At 35.6% G+C, this 20,586-nt stretch overlaps 5 protein-coding genes across 8 annotated transcripts; 2 read left to right on the top strand and 3 right to left on the bottom strand.

Annotated features, from left to right (window-relative positions):
* Positions 1-4,859: 4,859 nt before the first annotated feature.
* On the top strand, positions 4,860-5,426 carry nspb-12 (Nematode Specific Peptide family, group B). Its single transcript, NM_065793.6, has 2 exons — positions 4,860-4,903; positions 5,079-5,426. The coding sequence occupies exons 1-2, from the start codon at positions 4,890-4,892 to the stop codon at positions 5,323-5,325; spliced, it is 261 nt and encodes an 86-aa protein (NP_498194.2). The 5' UTR covers positions 4,860-4,889; the 3' UTR covers positions 5,326-5,426.
* A 1,205-nt stretch (positions 5,427-6,631) lies between these two features.
* Positions 6,632-8,614, bottom strand: mlc-3. Of its 2 annotated transcripts, NM_171128.9 has the most exons (4): positions 8,489-8,614; positions 8,107-8,318; positions 6,782-6,965; positions 6,632-6,727 (listed from the first exon to the last, which is right to left on the bottom strand). In NM_171128.9, exons 1-4 carry the CDS (start codon positions 8,505-8,507, stop codon positions 6,681-6,683), a joined length of 462 nt encoding a protein of 153 aa, NP_741145.1. In that variant the 5' UTR covers positions 8,508-8,614; the 3' UTR covers positions 6,632-6,680. The 2 variants fall into 2 exon arrangements, with proteins under 2 accessions (NP_741145.1, NP_001359961.1); NM_001372589.2 differs by lacking the exons at positions 6,632-6,727; positions 6,782-6,965 and having other exon boundaries at positions 7,823-8,318.
* Positions 8,615-8,801: 187 nt separating this feature from the next.
* rpc-2 (DNA-directed RNA polymerase subunit beta) lies at positions 8,802-16,274 on the bottom strand (the record flags this gene model as incomplete). Its single annotated transcript, NM_065791.8, has 9 exons — positions 8,802-9,133; positions 10,737-10,881; positions 11,400-11,958; positions 12,418-12,796; positions 13,068-13,262; positions 13,560-13,842; positions 13,892-13,981; positions 14,222-15,129; positions 15,543-16,274. 9 exons carry the CDS (start codon positions 16,272-16,274, stop codon positions 8,960-8,962), a joined length of 3,465 nt encoding a protein of 1,154 aa, NP_498192.2. The 3' UTR covers positions 8,802-8,959.
* A 46-nt stretch (positions 16,275-16,320) lies between these two features.
* hach-1 (3-hydroxyisobutyryl-CoA hydrolase, mitochondrial) lies at positions 16,321-18,189 on the bottom strand (the record flags this gene model as incomplete). 2 transcript variants are annotated; one of them, NM_171126.7, is made up of 5 exons in its annotated part: positions 16,321-16,767; positions 16,818-17,038; positions 17,237-17,610; positions 17,663-18,055; positions 18,132-18,189. In NM_171126.7, the coding sequence occupies 5 exons, from the start codon at positions 18,183-18,185 to the stop codon at positions 16,649-16,651; spliced, it is 1,161 nt and encodes a 386-aa protein (NP_741143.1). The 2 variants fall into 2 exon arrangements, with proteins under 2 accessions (NP_741143.1, NP_741144.1); NM_171127.5 differs by lacking the exon at positions 18,132-18,189 and having other exon boundaries at positions 16,649-16,767; positions 17,663-18,040.
* Positions 18,190-18,704: 515 nt separating this feature from the next.
* On the top strand, positions 18,705-20,150 carry nmad-1 (DNA N6-methyl adenine demethylase; the record flags this gene model as incomplete). Of its 2 annotated transcripts, NM_171124.5 has the most annotated exons (5): positions 18,705-18,839; positions 18,911-18,995; positions 19,043-19,200; positions 19,246-19,475; positions 19,785-20,150. In NM_171124.5, the coding sequence occupies 5 exons, from the start codon at positions 18,723-18,725 to the stop codon at positions 20,068-20,070; spliced, it is 876 nt and encodes a 291-aa protein (NP_741141.1). The 2 variants fall into 2 exon arrangements, with proteins under 2 accessions (NP_741141.1, NP_741142.1); NM_171125.5 differs by lacking the exon at positions 19,785-20,150 and having other exon boundaries at positions 18,723-18,839; positions 19,246-19,512.
* Between the last annotated feature and the right edge of the window lie 436 nt (positions 20,151-20,586).

Genomic DNA, 20,586 nt, shown 5'->3' with positions numbered 1-20,586 from the left:
AAAGTTTTTTCCTGGAAAATTTTTATTTCAAAAATGTGTGGAAAATCAAATGCCGTTTCAAAAAAAAATTGAAGAGCTACATTTTTTTAAGAAAAAAAATGTGATTTCAAAATTACAGCTCAAAAAATGTAAATTAATGAAAATGAACAAAAAAATTGAATATTAGGTGAACTCATTTGTGCTTAACTTATGAACGAACTAAACATTTTGGGCTCGAAAAAAAGTTTCCTATGATAAATATCAGTTACTTTACGAAAATTTGAATTTTTCATCTAATCTCACAGTCAATTGATAATTTCTTAATAATTTTTCAAAAAAGTTTGATATGAAAGATGTTTTAGAAAATTTAAAAGATTTGTTGAAACTCTTATTCTTTAAAAAAAAACGTAAAATTCAAACAAAGTATCATATTCAAAGGCGCCAAACAACTTTCGAAAAAATATGATAATAATATAGGTTATTTTGAAAAACTGCGGCGGGTGGCTGATGCTCAACGAGAGAGACAGAGAGATTTGTTACAACTGAAAATTGAGATGAAGCCTTGAGTTTTTGTTGAGGCAAAAAGAGAAAAAGAGCACGGGAGCAATAGACGGGAGCTCCCTTCCTTTGAAATTAGCAAAGAAGCTTAGAGGAAAAGCAAGAAAATGATGACTGGCAGGAGGGGGTGGAGCAGGAGGTAGTGAAGGAAATGAGGGGGGACTCTTTCATTCCTGTGGTGGTCCTTTTGCATACCACGTGCACTTTTGGGAAGAGAGTGATTATGAAAATGTTGTGCAAGTTTTGGAAAATGAATATGTATTTCGGAAATTTTTCGTTCAAAAGTTTCTTCGGAATTTTTTTCCAGATTTGTACGGATATTTAATGATTTTTCCATATCTTTGGATTAAAATTTAAAAAAAACCACACGAGTTTTGGATAGTTATAGATTGTTTTTTTTTGGAAGTTTCCAAAATAATTCCAGAAAATTTCAAAAAAATCGTTTTTCTCTAGTTTTCAACAGAAATTTGGTTAAACAAAAATTGTAAAAATATTTTTCGTTTGGGCAAAACATTTTTTAAAAATCTGAAAAGGTCAAGAAAATTCGAAAATGTTTCCTTTTTCCCAATTACTGAATTTATTTAAATTCGAAATTTTCGATGCCAATCTTTAAAATTAAAATCTAGCGAACGTTTATTGAAAAATTTTCAAACTTTCAAAGGAGCATTCTTTTTTTAATGGATTTTGAAAAAATATAGTATGAAACAAAAGTAAATCTGGTTAAATCTAGAAATAAATAAATAAAAACCTTAATTTTTAGAATTTTTTTCCTTTTAATTTGAAAATTGATGCTTTCATTTGGAAATATAAAAAATTCATAAATTAATTCATAAAACCTATTTAAAGCAAATAAAAAGAAACGATGAGGATTTCACAAAAATAGGAAAAACTCAGTTGAAAAGGGAAATACTAAAAAAAAACGAAATTATGAAGTCCGACAAACCCAGAACCCAAAAAATTTCCAGCAATCAAAAAATGTCCTACCGGCTCAAAATGGGCGGAGTCGTCACGTGGCATGTGCTCGTAAACACACCTGCCACACATGAAAGTTGACGAAAAGCTTTTAGACGGAATAAAAACGACACAAAAGTTCAAATGTTTTTACAACGAAGTATAAATGAGTTCCCGAAAGAGAAAAGAGCACACATTCCATTGTGCTCTCACCAAATTACTGTTATAAAAAACGAGAAAAGATGAGGATGAAGCCGGAACAAATTGACAAGCTTGTTGTGTTCCAAACAACTTAAGAGGGTCCTTTGGAATGTCTGAATAATGGGTGAAAAACGGAAGAAAAATGAGAGAAAAGGAGAATAATGTGAGAATATCAAAAAAATAATGAAGTGATTCATGGTAAATAAATGAAAGATTGAGCATTCTTTTTTGCTCATTTTTCACAGAAAATGCACGTATTCAGAGGTTCAAGTGAAGACAATGAAAAGAAAAATCACGGTAACCTACAGATGGGGTTCAGAACTAATAGAGAACATATGTTCTTTTTGAGAAAGCAGGCGTAGGTGGTTATGTAGACAACAAAATTGGTTTTTTGTACCTTTCTGGAACATATACAGTCTGTAAAAATTTTGGTCAACAATTACCAATTACCAAAAATTACCAAAAAAATTACAGCAAAACGGACTCAAACTTCTAACGAATGGGCACAATGAGAAACAAAGTTTACAAAATAAATTAGGTCAACTCAAAATTGAGCAAACTTTTGAAATATGTTGCCACAAGCATTGAGCAACTGGAATTTCCAGAAACCAAACAAGATGTTATTGAAAAATTCGAAAAATGAAATATAGACTTTCAATCGGACGAGTGGGATTACTTTTCTCTCTTGTATGTGAAAATGAAAAATTGGTTGGATTAAAATATGGTTACTACGTCCTAAGAAAAGGAAGACGAGCAGGGATTATAGAAGCCCACTGCCTACATGCCAAAAGAATGGGTGTTTATGTCCCATTTTTTTGTGTGACTATTACTTGGCTTGAAATCTCTGTTAGTGACATGTTTTTCCAGCAATGTCCCCTCGTCCTCTTCCCCGTGTCCCATGGGGACTCGCCGAGCACGGCGGTTCGTGAACAGTGAGGAGCAGCAGTGATTGATATCCTACATGATCTTGTCACCTGACAGAAACATTGCTCCTGACCTAGATTATTACAAATATCATGGGAAAAACGATGAAAATGGGGAAGATTGACACGAGAGTAGATGATAGTTAAAAAGGGCAAAGTTGCAAGTTCACTTTTCTGAAATTAGAATTTGTGAGGTTTGCGGAAAAAAAATGAAATTTCAAAACGTTCACAGGATCTTGTTAACTTTATCGATTTCTACGGTTGCGGAAATTTTAGGTTGCCAAAAAATATTGAAATCGCAAGTTGCTGGCGTATTGTCTAAACCTTGCAGCTCGGCAATGCTCGGAAATTTACCAAAGAAAATTGTTTCTTCAGTATAGTTGTTTTAAGTATTGCAGATTGTCGAAAAGTTTCCACACTTCCACTTTTGAAATTTTTGCGATCGGAAATTTTTGAACGTGTCTGGTGCCAAAAATATTTTATGCTTAAATCTTAATGTTGTGGACGGAACGTAAACCTGAACTTTATACAGACGTGACCTTTGGGTCATCATGAACTTATCGCGTAAGCGACCTCTCTTTATAATTCATTACTTCTTACACTCTCTTGTAATAAACTTCTTCTCTCCTTGTCACTCGCTCAATACACAACAGTCGCTCAATACACAACACTTAACTTTTAAGTGAAAGACAACAACCGAACGGTTTTAAAAATATAAATCTTTGATTTTATGTTCTCTGAAAATTTGCTAGCGTTCTTAAACATTTCAATAAATAAAGAAATTTTGTAAATTTTGCCGCTCTGTCAAAATATGAACCTACCCGTTCTGTGAAACCTTCCTGTCAAGTTTTTTGAGCTTTTTGTAACATTAAGCTCACGGAGCAAGTCAATGACCATGATCTGGTCACCTGACTCTAAAAGTTGCAAGCACACTTTGGCGGCAACCAATAATAATATGGGTTGACTTGGTAAGTCAAGACGTGAGATGGAAGGGTTCTGAATTGATATTGACAAATAAAAGTTCTGTGAATGAATCGAATAATTCTTTGGAAATTTTTTTTAGATCGGTTATTGTAATTTTTATGAATATCACTTTGGTACGGCAAAAATATTACCGGAGTATTATTTTTTTTTATTTCAACGTCTTCTAATTTCTAAAACAAGTGTTTTATAATAAAATAAGTGTTTTATATTTTTAATTGGAATCGCAGAAAATGGGAATTTATTTTAATCAAAAATAACTATAATTATTTCTGATTGAGAGGGTAAAATTACCCAACTGAACACAATCATTTCCATAAATAACATTAAATCTTTTGTTTTGGTCTCACAACTGTGGAAGTACTTAAATAGTTCCCACATTAAGCATTGAATGCTATAAATGCTCAAGGCAGCCAACATCCATTCATTTGTTTATAAAATCATGTTCCTTCTTAGAATCCACGGGAATCTCGTTTTTTCTTGTTTTTGGGCAATTGGAAAAGATGAAAATAAACGAAGGGGATTTGTGAAAGAAAGCGTTGCATTTTTTCTCAAAACTTTGATTATGCCAAAAAAAATAATTTTTGAGGAGATGCAATTTCTGAAATTTCTGTAACGTTTTAGAGCAAATTATTTTAATTGACGTACAGAGTCCTAACTTTTATCTTGAAAAATTGGGAGCAAAATTAAACAATTTTAAATTAAAATTTTATTAAAAAATTTTTAAAGGATTCTGAAGATTGGAACATTATTGGTCGCGATATTTGAAAAAAAAACACATTTTTGAAATATTTTCAGGTTCCAGACCAACATTCTAGTTTTTTAGTTTTTGGATTAATAACTTTGAAGAAAAATTCGAATGAAGTAGTTTTTTTTTAATTCAATACTCGTTCACTATGAATTTTCAAAAATTATTGTGTAAACTGTTTCTGGGAGATCGAACTTTTTTAAAAATTTTTTACTTTGGTTTTCAAAGATCTTCCAGTGGTACACCCAAAAATTGGCCCTTTTCTACTTTATGACACCATAAATCATCCAATAACTAGTTTATTACATTATTTGTATATATTAGTAACAAAACGTTTGCGTACTTTTTTTAGAAGTTTCTCCCGCCAAAGACTTCCCGCATGTGTCAACTACTTGAGTAAATATAGAAGCTCTTTGTGCAAGAAGATTTCCATAAAGAAATAATGAAAATAACTGGTTATGTACAAGTTTTTGTAAAGGTTTGGTAGAGTATAAAACGTAGAATATCGGAAAGTTCAATACTGACATTTCAAGTCACTTCAATTCAATATGTTCGCCAAGTGGTAAGTCATCTTTTTTAAGTTAGGCTTAGAAAGGCTAAGGCATAGGCTGAGTCTTAGACTTAGGTTAATGCTCAAGAAGCTTATTTTAGGTTTAGACGTAAGATTGATGTAAACCTTAAGCAGAATACCTAGAAATAGGCTTCAACTAAAATCAGGCCTAAAATTCAAATTCCAGCTTCGTCGCCGTCCTTCTCTGCGCCATGATCGTCGGATCCCATCAACAATACGTTGTCCCATCCTACTCGGCCGCCTATGTTCCATCTGCCTACGCCTACCCATCAGTTTATTCTCCATACGTAGCCGCTGCAGCCTATCCATCAGTCTGGGCTTGGGGATCAAACAAGAATAAGGATGATGCTGCTCCACGTGCATTTGCTCGTCCATCTGCTCTTCTTAACAATCAGAAGCCAACCACCGCTTGAATTGTCGGAAATCGAAATTACGAACGTTTTTATGTAAATCTTGCAAATCAATCGATCTGAAACTGCTTTTTTCAAAAAAATTAATAAAATTGTATCATTGCAAATTAATGGTGTTTGTTTCATTTTTGGAATACCTAACAAAAATTCAATAGCTCTCAGTTTTTGAACTAGAAATGCAATTTTTTGCAAAACTGTTTTCAGCTTCTAAAAGTATTATATTTTCTTTAATTTTCTTGATCAACTAGTTTGAAACTTTGATTTTGAAATTTTTTGTAGGGGGAAGAGTAAATGATGATTTTCAAGTTTGAGTAGGCTTTACTAGTTTTCTACACTAATGGCATTAACTTCTTAGCAACTATTCAGTAAACAAGCAGAACATTCAAAAATAAATAATTTTACTCTTTGATGATAATATTTTTGAAACTCTGGCAGCTTCTATACGAAAAAGTTGGCAAAATTTGATATTTAAGCTATTTTTAGCCCTTCTTCTTAAAATTTTTAACCGTCATAAAAAATTTTGGACAGAATTCCAAGAGTTTCATTTCATTACAAAAATCAATATTTTGGGTCTTTAGTATATTTAAGTGGACAGTTTCGCTACTCTAACTTCAATTTGAAAGCTTTTAAGGTGAAATTGTTTCTTTTCACCAATTTTTAGGATTGAGTGATATTTTTTGAAAAACTATATTTAGGTGGTGATACAATAAAAAATAGTTGTCAGCTAACAATATATACGAAAAATTGTTTAAATAATTTGGCAATTTCTTATTTTTTGGAAGCTACCGTTCTTGCACAGTAGACGGAAAATAAATCAATTGATAAAAATCAAACTGGCAGTTTGTTTTTATCAGGTCATCGACTCAAAAGCTGATATTTCTAGCAGCCTTTCAACTTACTACATGTACTATACCAAAATTTCCATTTCATAATTATTCAAAAGGTTTTTTATTATAATCCAAAAAGGAGAACGAATATAAGAAACGAATGAATTTCTGAATAAAAAAGTGTAAAATGAAGAAAGAAAGAAAATTTCTTGATCATAGAAACAGGCTTGAATGTGTTGGAGAAAAAGAAGAGAAAACCGCGCGCTGATTTTTAAAGTGCAAAACGTTTTCTGGATCAGAAAACGGAATGCGCGCACGCGAGTGGAATCTCTTACGTGTATAGCGTAGAAGAAAACGAGCGACTAGACGATGGGTTTATAGACAAAAAAGTAAAACATCGTTATTTGGAACGGGGAGAAAGAAGGCAGAGAAGGGAAAGGGGAGCAAAAAATTTGGGTAAGAGAAGATGGTGTTTTTTTTTTCAAAATTTAAACATTATAATGGGTGTAGCACAGATTCAGATCCAAAAATTTAGTCCTGGTCTGGGAATGGTCCGGCCAAAACCTTCTTGATGAAATCTGAAATAAATTTCAATTAAAAAAAATTTCCGAGAAGAAAAAAAATCGGCTTACCCTCGTACTTGACCATGCCTTCTCCGTCTTCGACTCCCTTGAGGAGCTCATCGGCCTCATCGGCGGAAAGTCTCTCACCGAGAGCCAAGAGGATGTGTCTGAGCTCAGCGGCCAAGATCTTTCCAGTCTCCTCCTTGTCGAACACCTTGAGTCCCTCGTAGAAGTCAGCGTAGGTTCCTTGCTCCTGAAGAAATTGGAAATTTATATTGGAAAGAACAATTTTCTCAGTTTATAATCTCAATGTTAAATGAATGATGATCTGCTCTACATGCGGACCCTAAGGTAGGCATCTAACTCCAGTAAACATAAATCATTCCCTATTCAGGTGACAGTAACCTCGAACATCAGCTAATTCCATCCCGAAGCTCCAGAGAACTCTCTGATTTTCGCTTAGGATTCTATCCAAAATTCGTTAGACACTGACTTTCAGATTGTCAAATTTGAGTAGATATGTGCTCAGGTAAACTTCGCAGACTATTTAATAACGAAAGCGAAATGTGTTTCCCAAAATATCTGGCCAAACTTGCTATTTCAAACTTTATGAGTTGTCCAGTCTTCTGAGCTCAGTTCGTAGGTTTCTATTGGCTCTTCAAGATCTCCATGTGCTGTTTTGAATCTTTTCTAAGAAACTGGTTGCCTTAAAGCTTTCAAAATACTGACGGTTGTGGGTCCAGAGAATGCCCTAGTTGAATTCAATCAAAGATCTACAGGATTTTTTACCTTAAACCTCCACTAAATAGTCTGAGCTGGCAGCTCTTTCCAAAACTCAATAGCTCCTAGAAGCTTCATATATACTCACTCCATTCTTTTACCCGTATATGGGGATCCTTACTCAAGATCCCTTGCCTATTCCTTACTACTTCCTATCCATACAAATATCTACAACAAGGACCCAGTAGACGCAGAATGATGATGCTCTCTATTGTTACACTGTGCCTATGTGTGTGTTTGTGTGTGCCAAGAGAGATTCTCGAGAGTCCTATGTGCTCCTCTCCCACACATGCTTCACGGGAGCCGCCGCCGCCTATCTCTCTAAAGTTCTAGGGATCGGCTGGCATGTGCCGGTGGAAGAGGATGTTCAGATTTTTCAGACCCTTAGTTGTGATTTAAAAGTTTTCGGCTAGGGGTACTGTATGGGGTTAACCTCTGAGATCCAATATTTACTTAGACCTTGAAATAAAACAAATCTCAAGCTTCATCTTCTTTGTTTGATTATCACTCGGTGCGGGAGTTAAAGGTTTGGCGCGAGGCCCCTAGATCCCTAAATCTCAAAAAACTCTCAGCTAAAGGTTAAAGGCACAGGCAAGATGTTTAAAATACCGTACCTTCTCCTTGGCGAGTTGCTCGTACATCGGGAGCCACTCCTCGAATGTAAGTCTCTTCTCTCCCTTACGCTTGAACTCCTGTCCGGCGGCCTTTGTCACCATAGCCTGAGTTGGCTTAAGTCCGGCGGCGCGGGCGACATCTCCGACTTGGGTTCCGTCGATCTTGCCGTCAAGCTCCTCATCGTAGAGGTTGAAGATCTCCTTGAGCACGTCTAGAACGATTTCAAGTTTGAAAAAATGTTTGGGATTGTAGGGATATATTTGGGGAATTGGATATATTTTTGAAACATTAAAAAAAAACTAAAAATAAAATGTTTTAGAAGTCCTAAAACCTTATAAGGTATCCCTAAGAGCTGGGGACATTGCTTAAAAAATTACTCACCTTGGGATGGTGGAGCCATTATGTGATGATGTGTGAGTGTTGCAGCGGCGGCAGAGCAGGGGGGACTGAGTGTGGAAACTGAGTGAAGGCGACAGAGCAGTGGCAACCCAAGTGTAAACTGTGTGTGACTCTTCGTAGAGGATGGGGGCGGATTGGGGCGGATATTGAGCTCCCGCACTCCCGCGCGAGTACACTATTTCACCCCTCGGGAGCCCGAGAGATAGAGAGAGGGATGTAATGCTCAAGAGATAGAGTGGCGAGATGTGGGATGTGAGAGCGAGAAAGCGCGGCGTACTGTTTCAACAAGTATTTTCTAGAAAATTTTCATGATAAGTTTAAGAATGAATGTATGACAAAAAAAACAACAAAAAATGTTCAAATTTCGGGGAACAAGTAAAAAATAGATTAAAAAATGATTTGGGAAGGGGAAAGAAGAAGCATAACAACAACAACAACAATTACAAAACAAGGTTATTCGGTGTATCTGGCCAAGTCCAGCCTCGGGACAATGTTCATGGATTGAAGTTCCTGGAAGAGCAGCTTACACGCATACGGAATCTTAATGTTCGCCATTGACTTGCTCGAACGACACTTTTGGCACCAACCCTTCGAGCCGATTACTCCGCATCCAGTGCACACGTCGACCTGGAAAACAAGAAATTTATTAAGTTACATTGGAAATCTATTATACTCTCATCGAATCGTTTTTTTATACAAACTGAGTTTTAAGGAGTACCAAATTATCCTATAAAATATTTAAGCATGCGTCTTTTAACTTTTTTATGTTAAAAATCCATACTTGTGTTTTTTAATATCGACACATTATTATAAGGCTCAACAAGTATCCATTACTTTTGCATTAAAACGCTTGCCTGCCTGACCTTAAGGCAACCTCCGCCTGCCTCTCGCCTCAGTCCGCGAATTCTGCTAAACCATTTTGTTTCTCTGTTTACGGAATAGGTCTACAGTACCCCAATGCTCGAAATGTTAATTTATTTTATTTCCTCCCTCTTCAATAATTAATAAGATCTTTGTGTTTTAACACATCTTCACAAGTTCATTTTTCCCGTGTTGGCTGCCGAACTCGATTAATTCGTTGTAAACGTATGTTTCTCTATTCTCCCTTTCAATATCTTTATTTTCTTTCTCTATCCTCCCCGCGTGCCACTTCAATCGCACATTTTCTCGGCATTCCACTCCTAGGAGCACAGCCGACGGGAAGAAAAAGCACAGGCACCCACTGTGGAGATATCTCTTCCTTCTTATTCCTCCTTCTTCTGTTCTCTCTTCTGCCAATGCTTTTACTCAATGACGAGAGATGCGGAGATCAGTGGAGTCCACAGACTTCGGGGTGGAAGATATAGTGAAATGGCAATCAAGGAGAGATCAGCGAGACATCTCTCCACGAAGATCACACTATTCACCAGGCATCTCGCATCGGGGCAAAAATCTCATCTTTTCTTCTTCTTCTTCGATGACTATTTTGTGGGCAAAAAAAAACGAAAAGTAGGAAGGAAGAAGCGAATCAAGACGAGAGCTCCGAAGGTTTCCTGGAGGGATCTTAATGTGAGGTTCACTTCCAAGTCTTTAGATCTCTGATTCTTGTTTGCCACCTGGGACAGGTGCAGAAAATATTATTTTCGGTACGACTGTACTAAGAAAAGGCGGTTTTAGTAAAAAATGTTCTCAAAAACTCCGAAATATCGCTGAATTGTGAGAGATTTTTTTTATTTGGGAATGGATCTTGCTCGAATAGCACCGAAAATTTGATTTTTTTTAACTTCCGAGCAACAGAGATTCAGAGCCATTAAAATAGAAAGTTTTGCTTTTTTTAAAAAGTTTTTAGGGAAAATGCTTTTTTTAAAATCGATTTCTCTGTTCTTATAAAAAAGTGGGAGTTCAAAAAAAAATTAATAATCGGTTTCCGACCTTTTTTTTCGATATTTTCAGATAAAAGTCGGGAAATGTATTCTCTCATGATCAAACAAAATCCATAATTTTCTCTGCGGTAAATCAAAAATTTTCAAGAACCTTTCCAAAAAACGTCAACCCAGTTTCCAAGAAAAGTCGACCCGCAAAGTCAACCCACGCAAGGCTTCTCCCAGTCTCTCCCGCAACAGTTTCGCTCCTCATTTTCGCAAAAAAGAACCACTTGAGAGTGTTACGGCTAGTGTAATGATGAGCAAAAATTGCGCGCACACACACAAAAGTAGCAAACTTTTAAAAAAAACTCGGTAAGGGAATTTACCTTAAACTCATCTGATGACACCATCAAACGCTCAATAAGCAGCATCGATGCTCCATAGGCAATGAGACAATCACGTTCCATTTCTCCAAGACGTAGACCTCCTTCTCGTGATCTTCCTTCTGTTGGCTGGCGAGTCAATGCGGCTCTGAAAATTTATAGATTTTTAAAAGAAACTCTGAGAATAAATTGAAAAAAATTTTTAAAAAAAGTTTTTTTTTTAATTTAAAAAATGTGAGAAAAATTAAAATGGTTTTTTTTGTTCCAAAATATGCATAACATTTCCGCGAATTGGATTTGAAAAAAATGTATTTCCACTATGAAAAATTGATTCTTTTTTCCCCTAATTTCCTAAGCTTCGAGCATTTTGTCAATTCCTTTTTCAGAACTTTTTCAATTTGGCTTTTTTCGAAATTTTAACCATGATAAAAATAAGTGAATTTTGATTGATACCAAATTTTCTAATTAAAAAAATGTTGCAATTCCTCATTGTTTTACATCAAAAGTTTTAAAGGAAAGTTGGAAAATGCAGAGTTAACTGTTCTAAAAATTTTTCTTTTTCAGATTTTGTTGCTAAACTTAATTTTTAAATATTTAATTGAAAATTCTTTCCAAAATTCAGAATTTCCAGACAAGACATTATCTAAATTCAAAATCTCTCCACACCTCGGTCCTCTGGCACGGGCGTGCATCTTATCCAAAACCATATGCTTGAGCTTCTGATAATAGATTGGTCCAAAGTAGATATAAGCAGATAATGGTTGTCCAGTAATTCCACTTGTCAGCATATCTTTTCCCATATAATTATAACCACAAGCAGCCAATTCTTCACAGACATCTTTAACCTGATCTCCACCAAATGCTGTTCCATAATGATATGTTCCATTCACTACTCCAGCTTTTCCAGATAACAATTCCATTAATTTTCCGACAGTCATTCGAGATGGATATCCATGAGGATTCATAATCATATCTGGCACCATTCCAAGATCATTAAATGGCATATCTTCCTGTTGAGCAATCAATCCGCATACTCCTTTTTGTCCGTGTCGAGATGAGAATTTATCTCCAAGTTCTGGCCGACGGGTTTGTCGAAGAAGAACTTTGAATAAATGAGCTTCATCTTCATTATAGGTAAGAAGAACTCGTTCCGCATATGATGGAGTTGGAGTTTTATACGTGATCGAGACGTCTTTGTAGTCAACTTGGCGTCCAGCGATTCCGACTGAAAATTTAAAGAATTGTTAGTGAACGTTTTTTTTTTTACTTTTTCAGAGTTTTATATTTAAATTTTCGTTTTAAATTAAATTAATTGAATATTTGAACGGAATAAATGTCAAGTTTTATTTAATTGTGAACGTAAAAAAGTTAGAAAATTTATATTCGCAAAAAAGAACGGAGACAGTTTCTTTGAGTTTTTTTTTAAAACATTTGTTTAATTGGTAAAAATTAAAAAATGCTATAAATACTTCAGATTTTTTGGAAAAAGTTTTAAAACAGGGTTTCTGTTGAAAACTCGCTTTCATTTTTACGAGGTTGGTCTGGGAATTGTTTATTATTCTTTTTTTTTTATATTTTTCGTGTTTTTTTTCGTAAAACTTTTAAAAAAATAGATGTCTTCTCGAAACTGTACATTCCGTTTTTATTTTCCTTATACAAATTCGTCATGCTCATTTCAACATACTTGTATTGGCAGAAGCCGACGCTCCAGGACCACTTTCTCCACTGACAACTGGCATGTGCTTATTGATAATCGTCTGTTTCGGCATAATACGTGCTCCGGCGAATACAATACCCTCTTGATCGAGATTTTTGTGCTTGAAAATTGGTTTTCTCGTGTTCGGATCCAATGCTGGTCCTAGAAGACGATCGAATGTCTGATTCGGATATTTTTTGGCGGTTCCCTTCACATGTTTGTAGACCAGACAACGACCATAACCACGATCCAGTGAAGCTTTATTGAGCACAAGAGCATCTTCGATATCGTAACCACTGTATGACATCACTGCGATGATTCCATTCGCGCCGGCCGGCAGTTTTTCAAAGTTTGTCAGTTCGATTGTCTGGAAAATTGTGATGTAAAAAGTTTGAACAATTGATAATTTTCTAAAAGAAAAACAAATTAAAAATTTCTGAATAGAATAATTGATTAGAAAGATATAGCGGATACTTCCGATTTGATTTTTTTATTTTTCGGAATTCAGGAAATTGATTTATTTTTATTTTCAGGATTATTAACGATATCTCTCCACAAACATTAGTTCAATAAATGAAACATGCATTTTTTAATCAAATTTTTTTCATAAATTTTAAAATATTTCAATTTTAACGAACCTTTGACTTAACGAGTGGTCTCTGTGGATAACATAAAAGATACATAATTGAATCAATTCTTTTCTGTTGATTATAGGCAATTGTTCCCATTGCTTGTTTACCCATAGCACATTGATAAGTATTACGTGGAGATTGATTATGATGTGGATATGGAATAAGACCAGCACACACTCCAAGAAGAGTAAATGGCTCAATCTGGAAATTTTGAAAGATTATTAATAGCTCAGACACTGAAAAGTGCAAATTTTATTTTAAACTAAGGATAAAAATCTTTAAATGTTGGAATTTCCTTGAATTATAGAATTTTAGAGCTCTAAATAATTTGATTTTCAATTTTTTATATTTAAAAAAATGAGAATTTAAACTTTTTTCACATAGTTTTAAGTTTCAGACAAATTTTACCAAATTTTTTGAATTTTCTTTACAGGAAAGAACAACCAGTTTTCGATTTAATTTTTTTCATTTTTAGATTCACAAAGTTCAAAAACGTACCTCCAAATGTGTAGTTTCTGGGCCAATTTCTCTCCCATAAACGGCAATCAACGCATCGTTCATCTCATTTACATCCAAATATTCGACAATTCCGTCATCAACAAAATCCTCAAAAATCATTTTTCCCTCTTTCAGTTCCTGCACGTGAGCCTGTGTGAGCATTGGAGTTCCGTTTTTGACAATAATATATGGTCGACACAGGCGGCCACCGTCTGATGAAATGAAAACAGAACGATTGGTTAGAGAACGGGATACTGAAACAAATTCTGACAGGAGTCCACTTCTGAAATTGAAATTCGATGAATTTTTTGGCAACATTTTTTTGTTGAAACCTTCTCAAATCTCTGACGGCTTTCACCACTCTTTCTGGATCCACAGCTGTTCCAATGAGCACTCCGTTTAAGAAGATCAACGTGTTTTCACTGAAAATTTTCGATAAAAATAACCTTTTTTTTAGGAAAAAACACAAAAAAATGGATCTAGTAATTTTCAAAAATTGTCAAACCTTAACTCGATTTGAAATCTAATTTTTATGAAATTGATAATTTATTTTAGAAATTTATAAAAATTGATTAAAATATGCGATTTTTTCAAAACTAGCATTCTCAAAACTTTTATTTTTCAAGATTTCACACTTAAAATTTTAATTTGTAAAAACTCACGGCTTATTGACATGCGAGAAATGCACATTATGTAAATCCTCGACTCCCGAATTGAGTAACAATCTGAGAACGGGTTTCTCATCGGAATCAGTTGTAATGTGACTAATCAAAGCGAGATTCTTCACAAGACCACAAGCTTCACCTTCAGGAGTATCACTCGGACAAAGCATTCCCCATTGAGATGGTTGAAGGGATCGAGGACCAGAGACTTTTCGAGTTTTCTCAAAAGTCGAGTTGATTCTTGTCATCATACCAAGTGCTGAGATATATGACAATCTACTTAGTACTTGTGTAACACCAAGTCGTTCCATTCGGAATCTTTTGATAATCCAATTTCCTGTCGACATAGCATTCACTATAGTATTCGTAATCATATCTTGTCTCATATGCTTCACAATATCCAATGGTGCAGCCATTGTCTTCATCAACGCATTGTCTGCAATTCTTTTCAGTTCAGAGTTGAATCTTTTGAATACATCCTCAAACAGCAACGAAAGCAATGATCCAGCGAGCTCCAAACGTTTATTTCCGTAGAAATCCCGATCATCAAGCCCATTTTCTCCGAGTTCCGTTTGAATCAGTCGTCTTGTCATTAATCCCAAATAAATCGCCTTCATTTTGAAATTTCCATCTGGGCAAGCAATATGTGTGATCATTGAATTGGACAGAAAATCGACTGCTTCGTGTTCTTTCGGTGGAGTCAAGACGCTCACTGAAGTTCCTGGAAGTGATCCGAATGGTGTGAATTTACGAGCCTTGACTTTTGAGGTAACATATGCGAGTGCCTGCTGTTGGGTATAAACTCCGGCATTTATGGATTCTTCGAGAGTTTGAGCAAATGCTGAAACGTACTTCTCCTCGTGACCGATTGTACTCACAATGTCAAAATCTGATTCGACTCCCATCGCCTGGAAAATTGAAACTTTGAAAAGGAAGCGGTTTTTAGTTTTTGTTTTAACATAATGCTACACTTTTTTTAAAATTTTCCCTATTTTTTGTAATAATTTTCTTGAATTAAAAAAAGCGAACTCGAATTTTGGAAAAAAAAATCTGAAAAACTCCAGATTCGATAATAAATGTTTTTGAGGAATTTCGATTGAAAATATCGTAAAATGTTCAGTTTCTCACAATCAGAAAGAAAGAAAGCTTCATTATTTTTTATTCTAAAACATTTTTTGAGAATATTTTTTGCATCAAAATTTGGAAAAATATTTTTCGGAGAATGTTTTTGTATTGGATGTTTTTTTTTTTAAATAAAATATTTAGGAATGAATGCCGAACATTTTTTTTTTCAGTTGTCATCAAAATTCTCAAAATTTACCTTGAAAATGATGGAAACTGGTACATCATCGGTGAGCTGATTGTGGCGAACAGAATATTTACCCTTCTTCATAGTCACATATGTCTTACTTTTCCTCTCGGACGTCGACGAAAGTACTTCACACTGCAGTTCTTTACTTGAATTTCTTCCAACCATAATACGATTTTTGGAGAGTTGTTCTTGAATCAGGATAACCTTTTCACTTCCTTTGACCACAAAATAACCTCCTGGATCATATGGGCATTCTTGAACTCTTGCAAGCTCTTCTTCGGCAAGATCTCTGAGAATACATTTACTCGAACGAAGCATAATCGGCATTCGACCAATGATCAGATCCTTCTTGAATACTCTTTGATTACCACGTGTGTACTCAATATCCACTGAAATTGGCGCCGAGTAGGTCATATCTCGTAGTCGACATTCTTGAGGGGTAATCTTATCGTGAGTCATGTTGAGACCCTCCTCACTGCTGGGTTTTCCGATTCGAATATCCAAATATTTGAGATAAAAGTTTGGATTTGCATCGGAAGTGATCTTCTGATTGGAGAGCATGATACTTCGGATCTCCTCCTGCACGAAATGATCGAAACTGACGAGATGCTGTTTGACGAGTCCTCGAACTTTCAAAAACGCGGGAACGAGAAGCCATTTGTCCTCGAGTGGCATGCATTTCTGATCCTTGCCGCACTCGGATTTTATGCGAGCGCGGCCGTTCACTTGGCCAATTGTCATCTGAAAATTGGTATTGAAAATCTGAAATTCTAGAATAAAAATTATTTGAAAAAGAGGTACAAAAACAGAAAATAACAGTTTGCAATAGAAATCTGGAAATAAAATTCAAAAACAAAAAAAAACTTTATATTCATACGGCGAATAGCTGAAAAAGGCACGGAAATTATTTGTACACCCGGAAAAATTAAATTATAGCTAGACATTTTTCTAAAAATAAATACATAAGGGGTTCCTATTAAAATGGTAAAAATTATGGGGGAAAATCAACATTTTGGGTGAAAAGATAGGAAAACGAGGAAATCCGATAAAAATTATGGGTTTCCCTGATTTTTTAGCTTTCCATTAAAAATTCAATTTTCCGCTAATTCTGGCCTCTACAATTTTAAATCAGAATTATTTGGCAATGGCGAGAAATAGTTATCGACGACAGAATCCTTCACATCAGCCAACGTCGCTGGATTCCACTTTGGCTTGCGATCCTTGTCAACGAGAACTGAAAAATGAGTCAAATTTTCAATGAAACCCTACAAAATCTCTGCTCACTGGCTCGGCACCCTTCATGGAAATCCTTATCGGCGAGGAATCGTTGAGTGAGACGATACTCCATTGTGAAGATCTTTGCATAGCTCATCTTGCTTCCTTCGGTGATTTGTCGGTGAGTTACTTTCAGGGAAGTTGGGCTCATTTTTCCTAGAGTGGCTGCTTGCTTCTTTGCCCAGTCGGATCCGTCTTTTTCGAGGCTTGCGAGGATTTCTTCGACGCTTCTGAAAAATCAATTATTTTATATATCTTAGGCAAATGTAATTTTTTGTGTGCTATCGAATCCTCAAAACTGGCCCTTTCCTAGTTTTTGCTTAAAACTAATATTATCTGAGAAACAATAATAAATCAATTCGATGAAATGCTACTTTTTAATTTGTTCCAACTCAAATACACGTGATCTTGGTGACAAAATATCTTACTTTGCTTTGAAGGAATCTCTAATTTGAGCCAAATTCTTGGACAGACTGAATTCTGGAATCTTCTTTGGCTCGAACGATCTGATGACTTCATCGACAGAGTTCTCTGTCACATCCTTAATATTCACAAGTTCCTTTTCCAATTTCGCAAGTTCCGAAGACTCCACAAAATGAGTGGCAAGACCAGCATGGAAAGCGTCAGCACCTAGAAGACGATATCCAGTGAGTGCCAAGTACATTCCGAGGTTTCCCTTGAGCCTTGAAAGGAAATAGGATCCACCGACGTCTGGGAAGAGTCCAAGTGCGGTTTCTGGCATTGCTAGCATTGTTTTCTCAGTGGCAACTCGGAAACGTCCATTTACAGAAAGACCACAACCCTGAAACAAGTTTTTTAAAAAATTGAAAAGAAAATAGTTGCAGATAACTTACTCCTCCCATCACAATTCCATCAATCAGACAAACGTATTGCTTATTCAAAGTTCCAATTAAATGATTTAAAATGTACTCCTCGCGGAAGAAATCCTTGTGCATTGTGCACTCTTTTCCACTCTCCGAATCTTTGAAAGATCGCACAACGGCAAGAACATCTCCTCCAGCACAGAACGCCTTATCACCGGATCCTTTCAAAATGACAAGATCCACATCGGAAGATGAATTCCAGGCTTGAAGTTTGGGATAAAACTCTCGTACCATTTCGAGGTTCAACGCGTTTAGCGCTTTAGGCCTATTCAATGTAACCACCTTCTTCGATCCGTGTGTGTCGACAAGGATTTCCGACTTGGCGGCGGCGCTCACGGAGAACGACATCTTCTGGCAGACTTCCTGGAAATTTCTGAGTTTAGAACAGAAAATTTGATAGAAAAATAAAATGTTAGTCAAAATTTGTGAAAAATGAAACCTTCGAATGAAGTCCGCGGAAGAGTGCGGGCAAGTTTCGGACAGTGGCAGCCATGTCTCTGAAAATTGGCTTAATAAAATGAAGAATAGTTTACGAAAACGAGAAAAGTGGTCTTGTTCCGCGAGGTTATAAAGGGAAAACATCACTGATCACAAAAAGAAGCTTGCACTTTGAGCACAAAACAAGAAAATAGGGAAATTTGAGGAATAGACTAATCAATCAATAATTTAACTTTCATTTTCACGCAAATTCCGTTAAAGAATCGATGAATAACTTGTAAAAATAATTAAAATTGATCAAATTAGGGTTTTCCGCCGAAAGAAAAAACTAAATGGGCGGTGCTTAATGAGTGAAACGCAATGTGCGCGCGCTTTTTGCGCAAGTGCCCCGCGCACAGTTTGGCAGGCAGAGATTTTTTCAGTAGACAATTTTTTTTTATATTTTTAAGATTTTTTGTTGGAAAATTAAAGAAGTTGTATCATTTTTCATGTGGTAATTTTAAAAAATAAATGTTCAATTCATTTTTATTATCCTTTCACTCTGAAAATGTTTAGAAATATTACGAAATTCCAGAAAACAACACTTCTCGACATGGGTTCCGCAGAACAAGCGTGTGGCTGCAAGGGAGCTCGATTTTGTGCACTTTGTGAGACAACGGAACGTGTGAAAAAGCTTCGCGTGGTGGAGGATAAGCATGTTAACTACAAAGTATGCATATTTCATTTTAAATAATCTTTAAAAAAAAACAATTGAACCGAATACAAAATTCCAAATTTCAGGTCTTCATTTACGATCACATTCGTCAAATCGCAATTCCAACGACAAATCTGAACTCTCAGTCTTCATTGGAGGATATCATTGATGGTTTTTATTACATATAATGAGTTTTCAACTAAAAATGAAATTTCTAGAATCCACCTCGTGCCAATCCGTATCTACAGACGGCTCCATCGAAATTGACGGGCTCACTCTCATTCACAATTTTCTGTCAGAATCTGAAGAATCTAAAATTCTCAATATGATAGACACAGTTGAATGGGCACAGTCACAAAGTGGTCGAAGAAAGCAAGTAAGAAAATCATTTAATAAAAAAAACATAATTTTAAAAGTTCAGGACTACGGACCGAAAGTGAATTTCAAGCATAAAAAGGTAAAAACGGACACATTTGTCGGAATGCCAGAGTACGCAGACATGTTGCTCAATAAGATGAGTGAATACGACGTGAAGAAACTCGGAAATTATCAGCCATTCGAAATGTGCAATTTGGAGTATGAGGAAGTGAAGAAAAGTGCCATTGAGATGCATCAGGATGATATGTGGATTTGGGGAAATCGATTGATAAGGTATGAATTCCTTTTTAAAAAAGTACTGTTTAATTAATATTATTTTCGGCAGAAATTCGACAAAAAATTTTTATTTTTGCAAAAAAAACGCGAATATTTTAAAACGAAATTCCCATTGACAGTAATCTACAAAAAAAAAAATTTTTTTTAAGATCTGAAAACTTCAGAGTATTTGATTTTTCTCAAAAACTGTGTTCAAAAAAATGCCTTGCCTCGAGAATAATAAATTTAAATACTGTTTGTCCCCATTTCATTTTTTTTTAATTTCCAAAATTTAAAGAACTTTGAAGAATCCAATCAATTTTTCAGCATCAACCTAATCAATGGATCCGTGATGACTCTATCCAACGATAATAAATCGTTCTTATGCTACGTCCATATGCCTCATCGTTCTCTTCTCTGTATGGCCGATGAATGTAGATATGATTGGAAGCACGGAGTTCTCGCTCACCACATCCGTGGACGAAGAATAGCGTTGACGATGCGAGAGGCGGCCAAAGATTTCGCTGAGGGAGGGGAATTGTATGAGAAATACGGTGCCGAGCTAATTCGCCTGGGCAACATTCGAGTACCACTTTCGAAAACTTCCGTGTGATGATAATTCCTTTTTTCTGTCTGTTTTGTCATTCTTCTCCTTGTTCAACCAACTTTTTAATTGAAGAAGTTTTAATTTTTATTCTTTGTTCGTTTCTCGTTCAGGTGCAAAGTAATTATGGAATGAATCGGCTGAAAACCGAATTGGGAAAACAACATGTGACGTCACAGAGAGCCATGTGATCGAGATAAGATAAGGAGTGAACGGCTCGGAGAGCATTCATTTAATGATTGATTGGGATGGACACCTGTCAGATAGACTACATTACAGTTTTCCTGTAGGCACACGTGTGACCCTGAACCTAAAAAATTTGAAATTAAATTCCAACAAAGAAGAAAGAAAACCGTATAATTTAGATAGCCATCTCGATTATTTACCTGTAGTTTGGAAGACTCGTCACGAGGTTATTGAAAGAAAGAGAGAGAGTTCGCTGACAATTTGTTTACCTTGGAATCAAAAATTGCTTGGTTTGCAATTTTTCAGAACCCACGTGGCTGTTATTTTCTTGCGTTCATT

This window comes from Caenorhabditis elegans, chromosome III (genome assembly GCF_000002985.6).
Source record: "Caenorhabditis elegans chromosome III".
NCBI lineage: Eukaryota > Metazoa > Nematoda > Chromadorea > Rhabditida > Rhabditidae > Caenorhabditis > Caenorhabditis elegans.
This window is presented reverse-complemented; position numbering and strand designations above follow the sequence as displayed.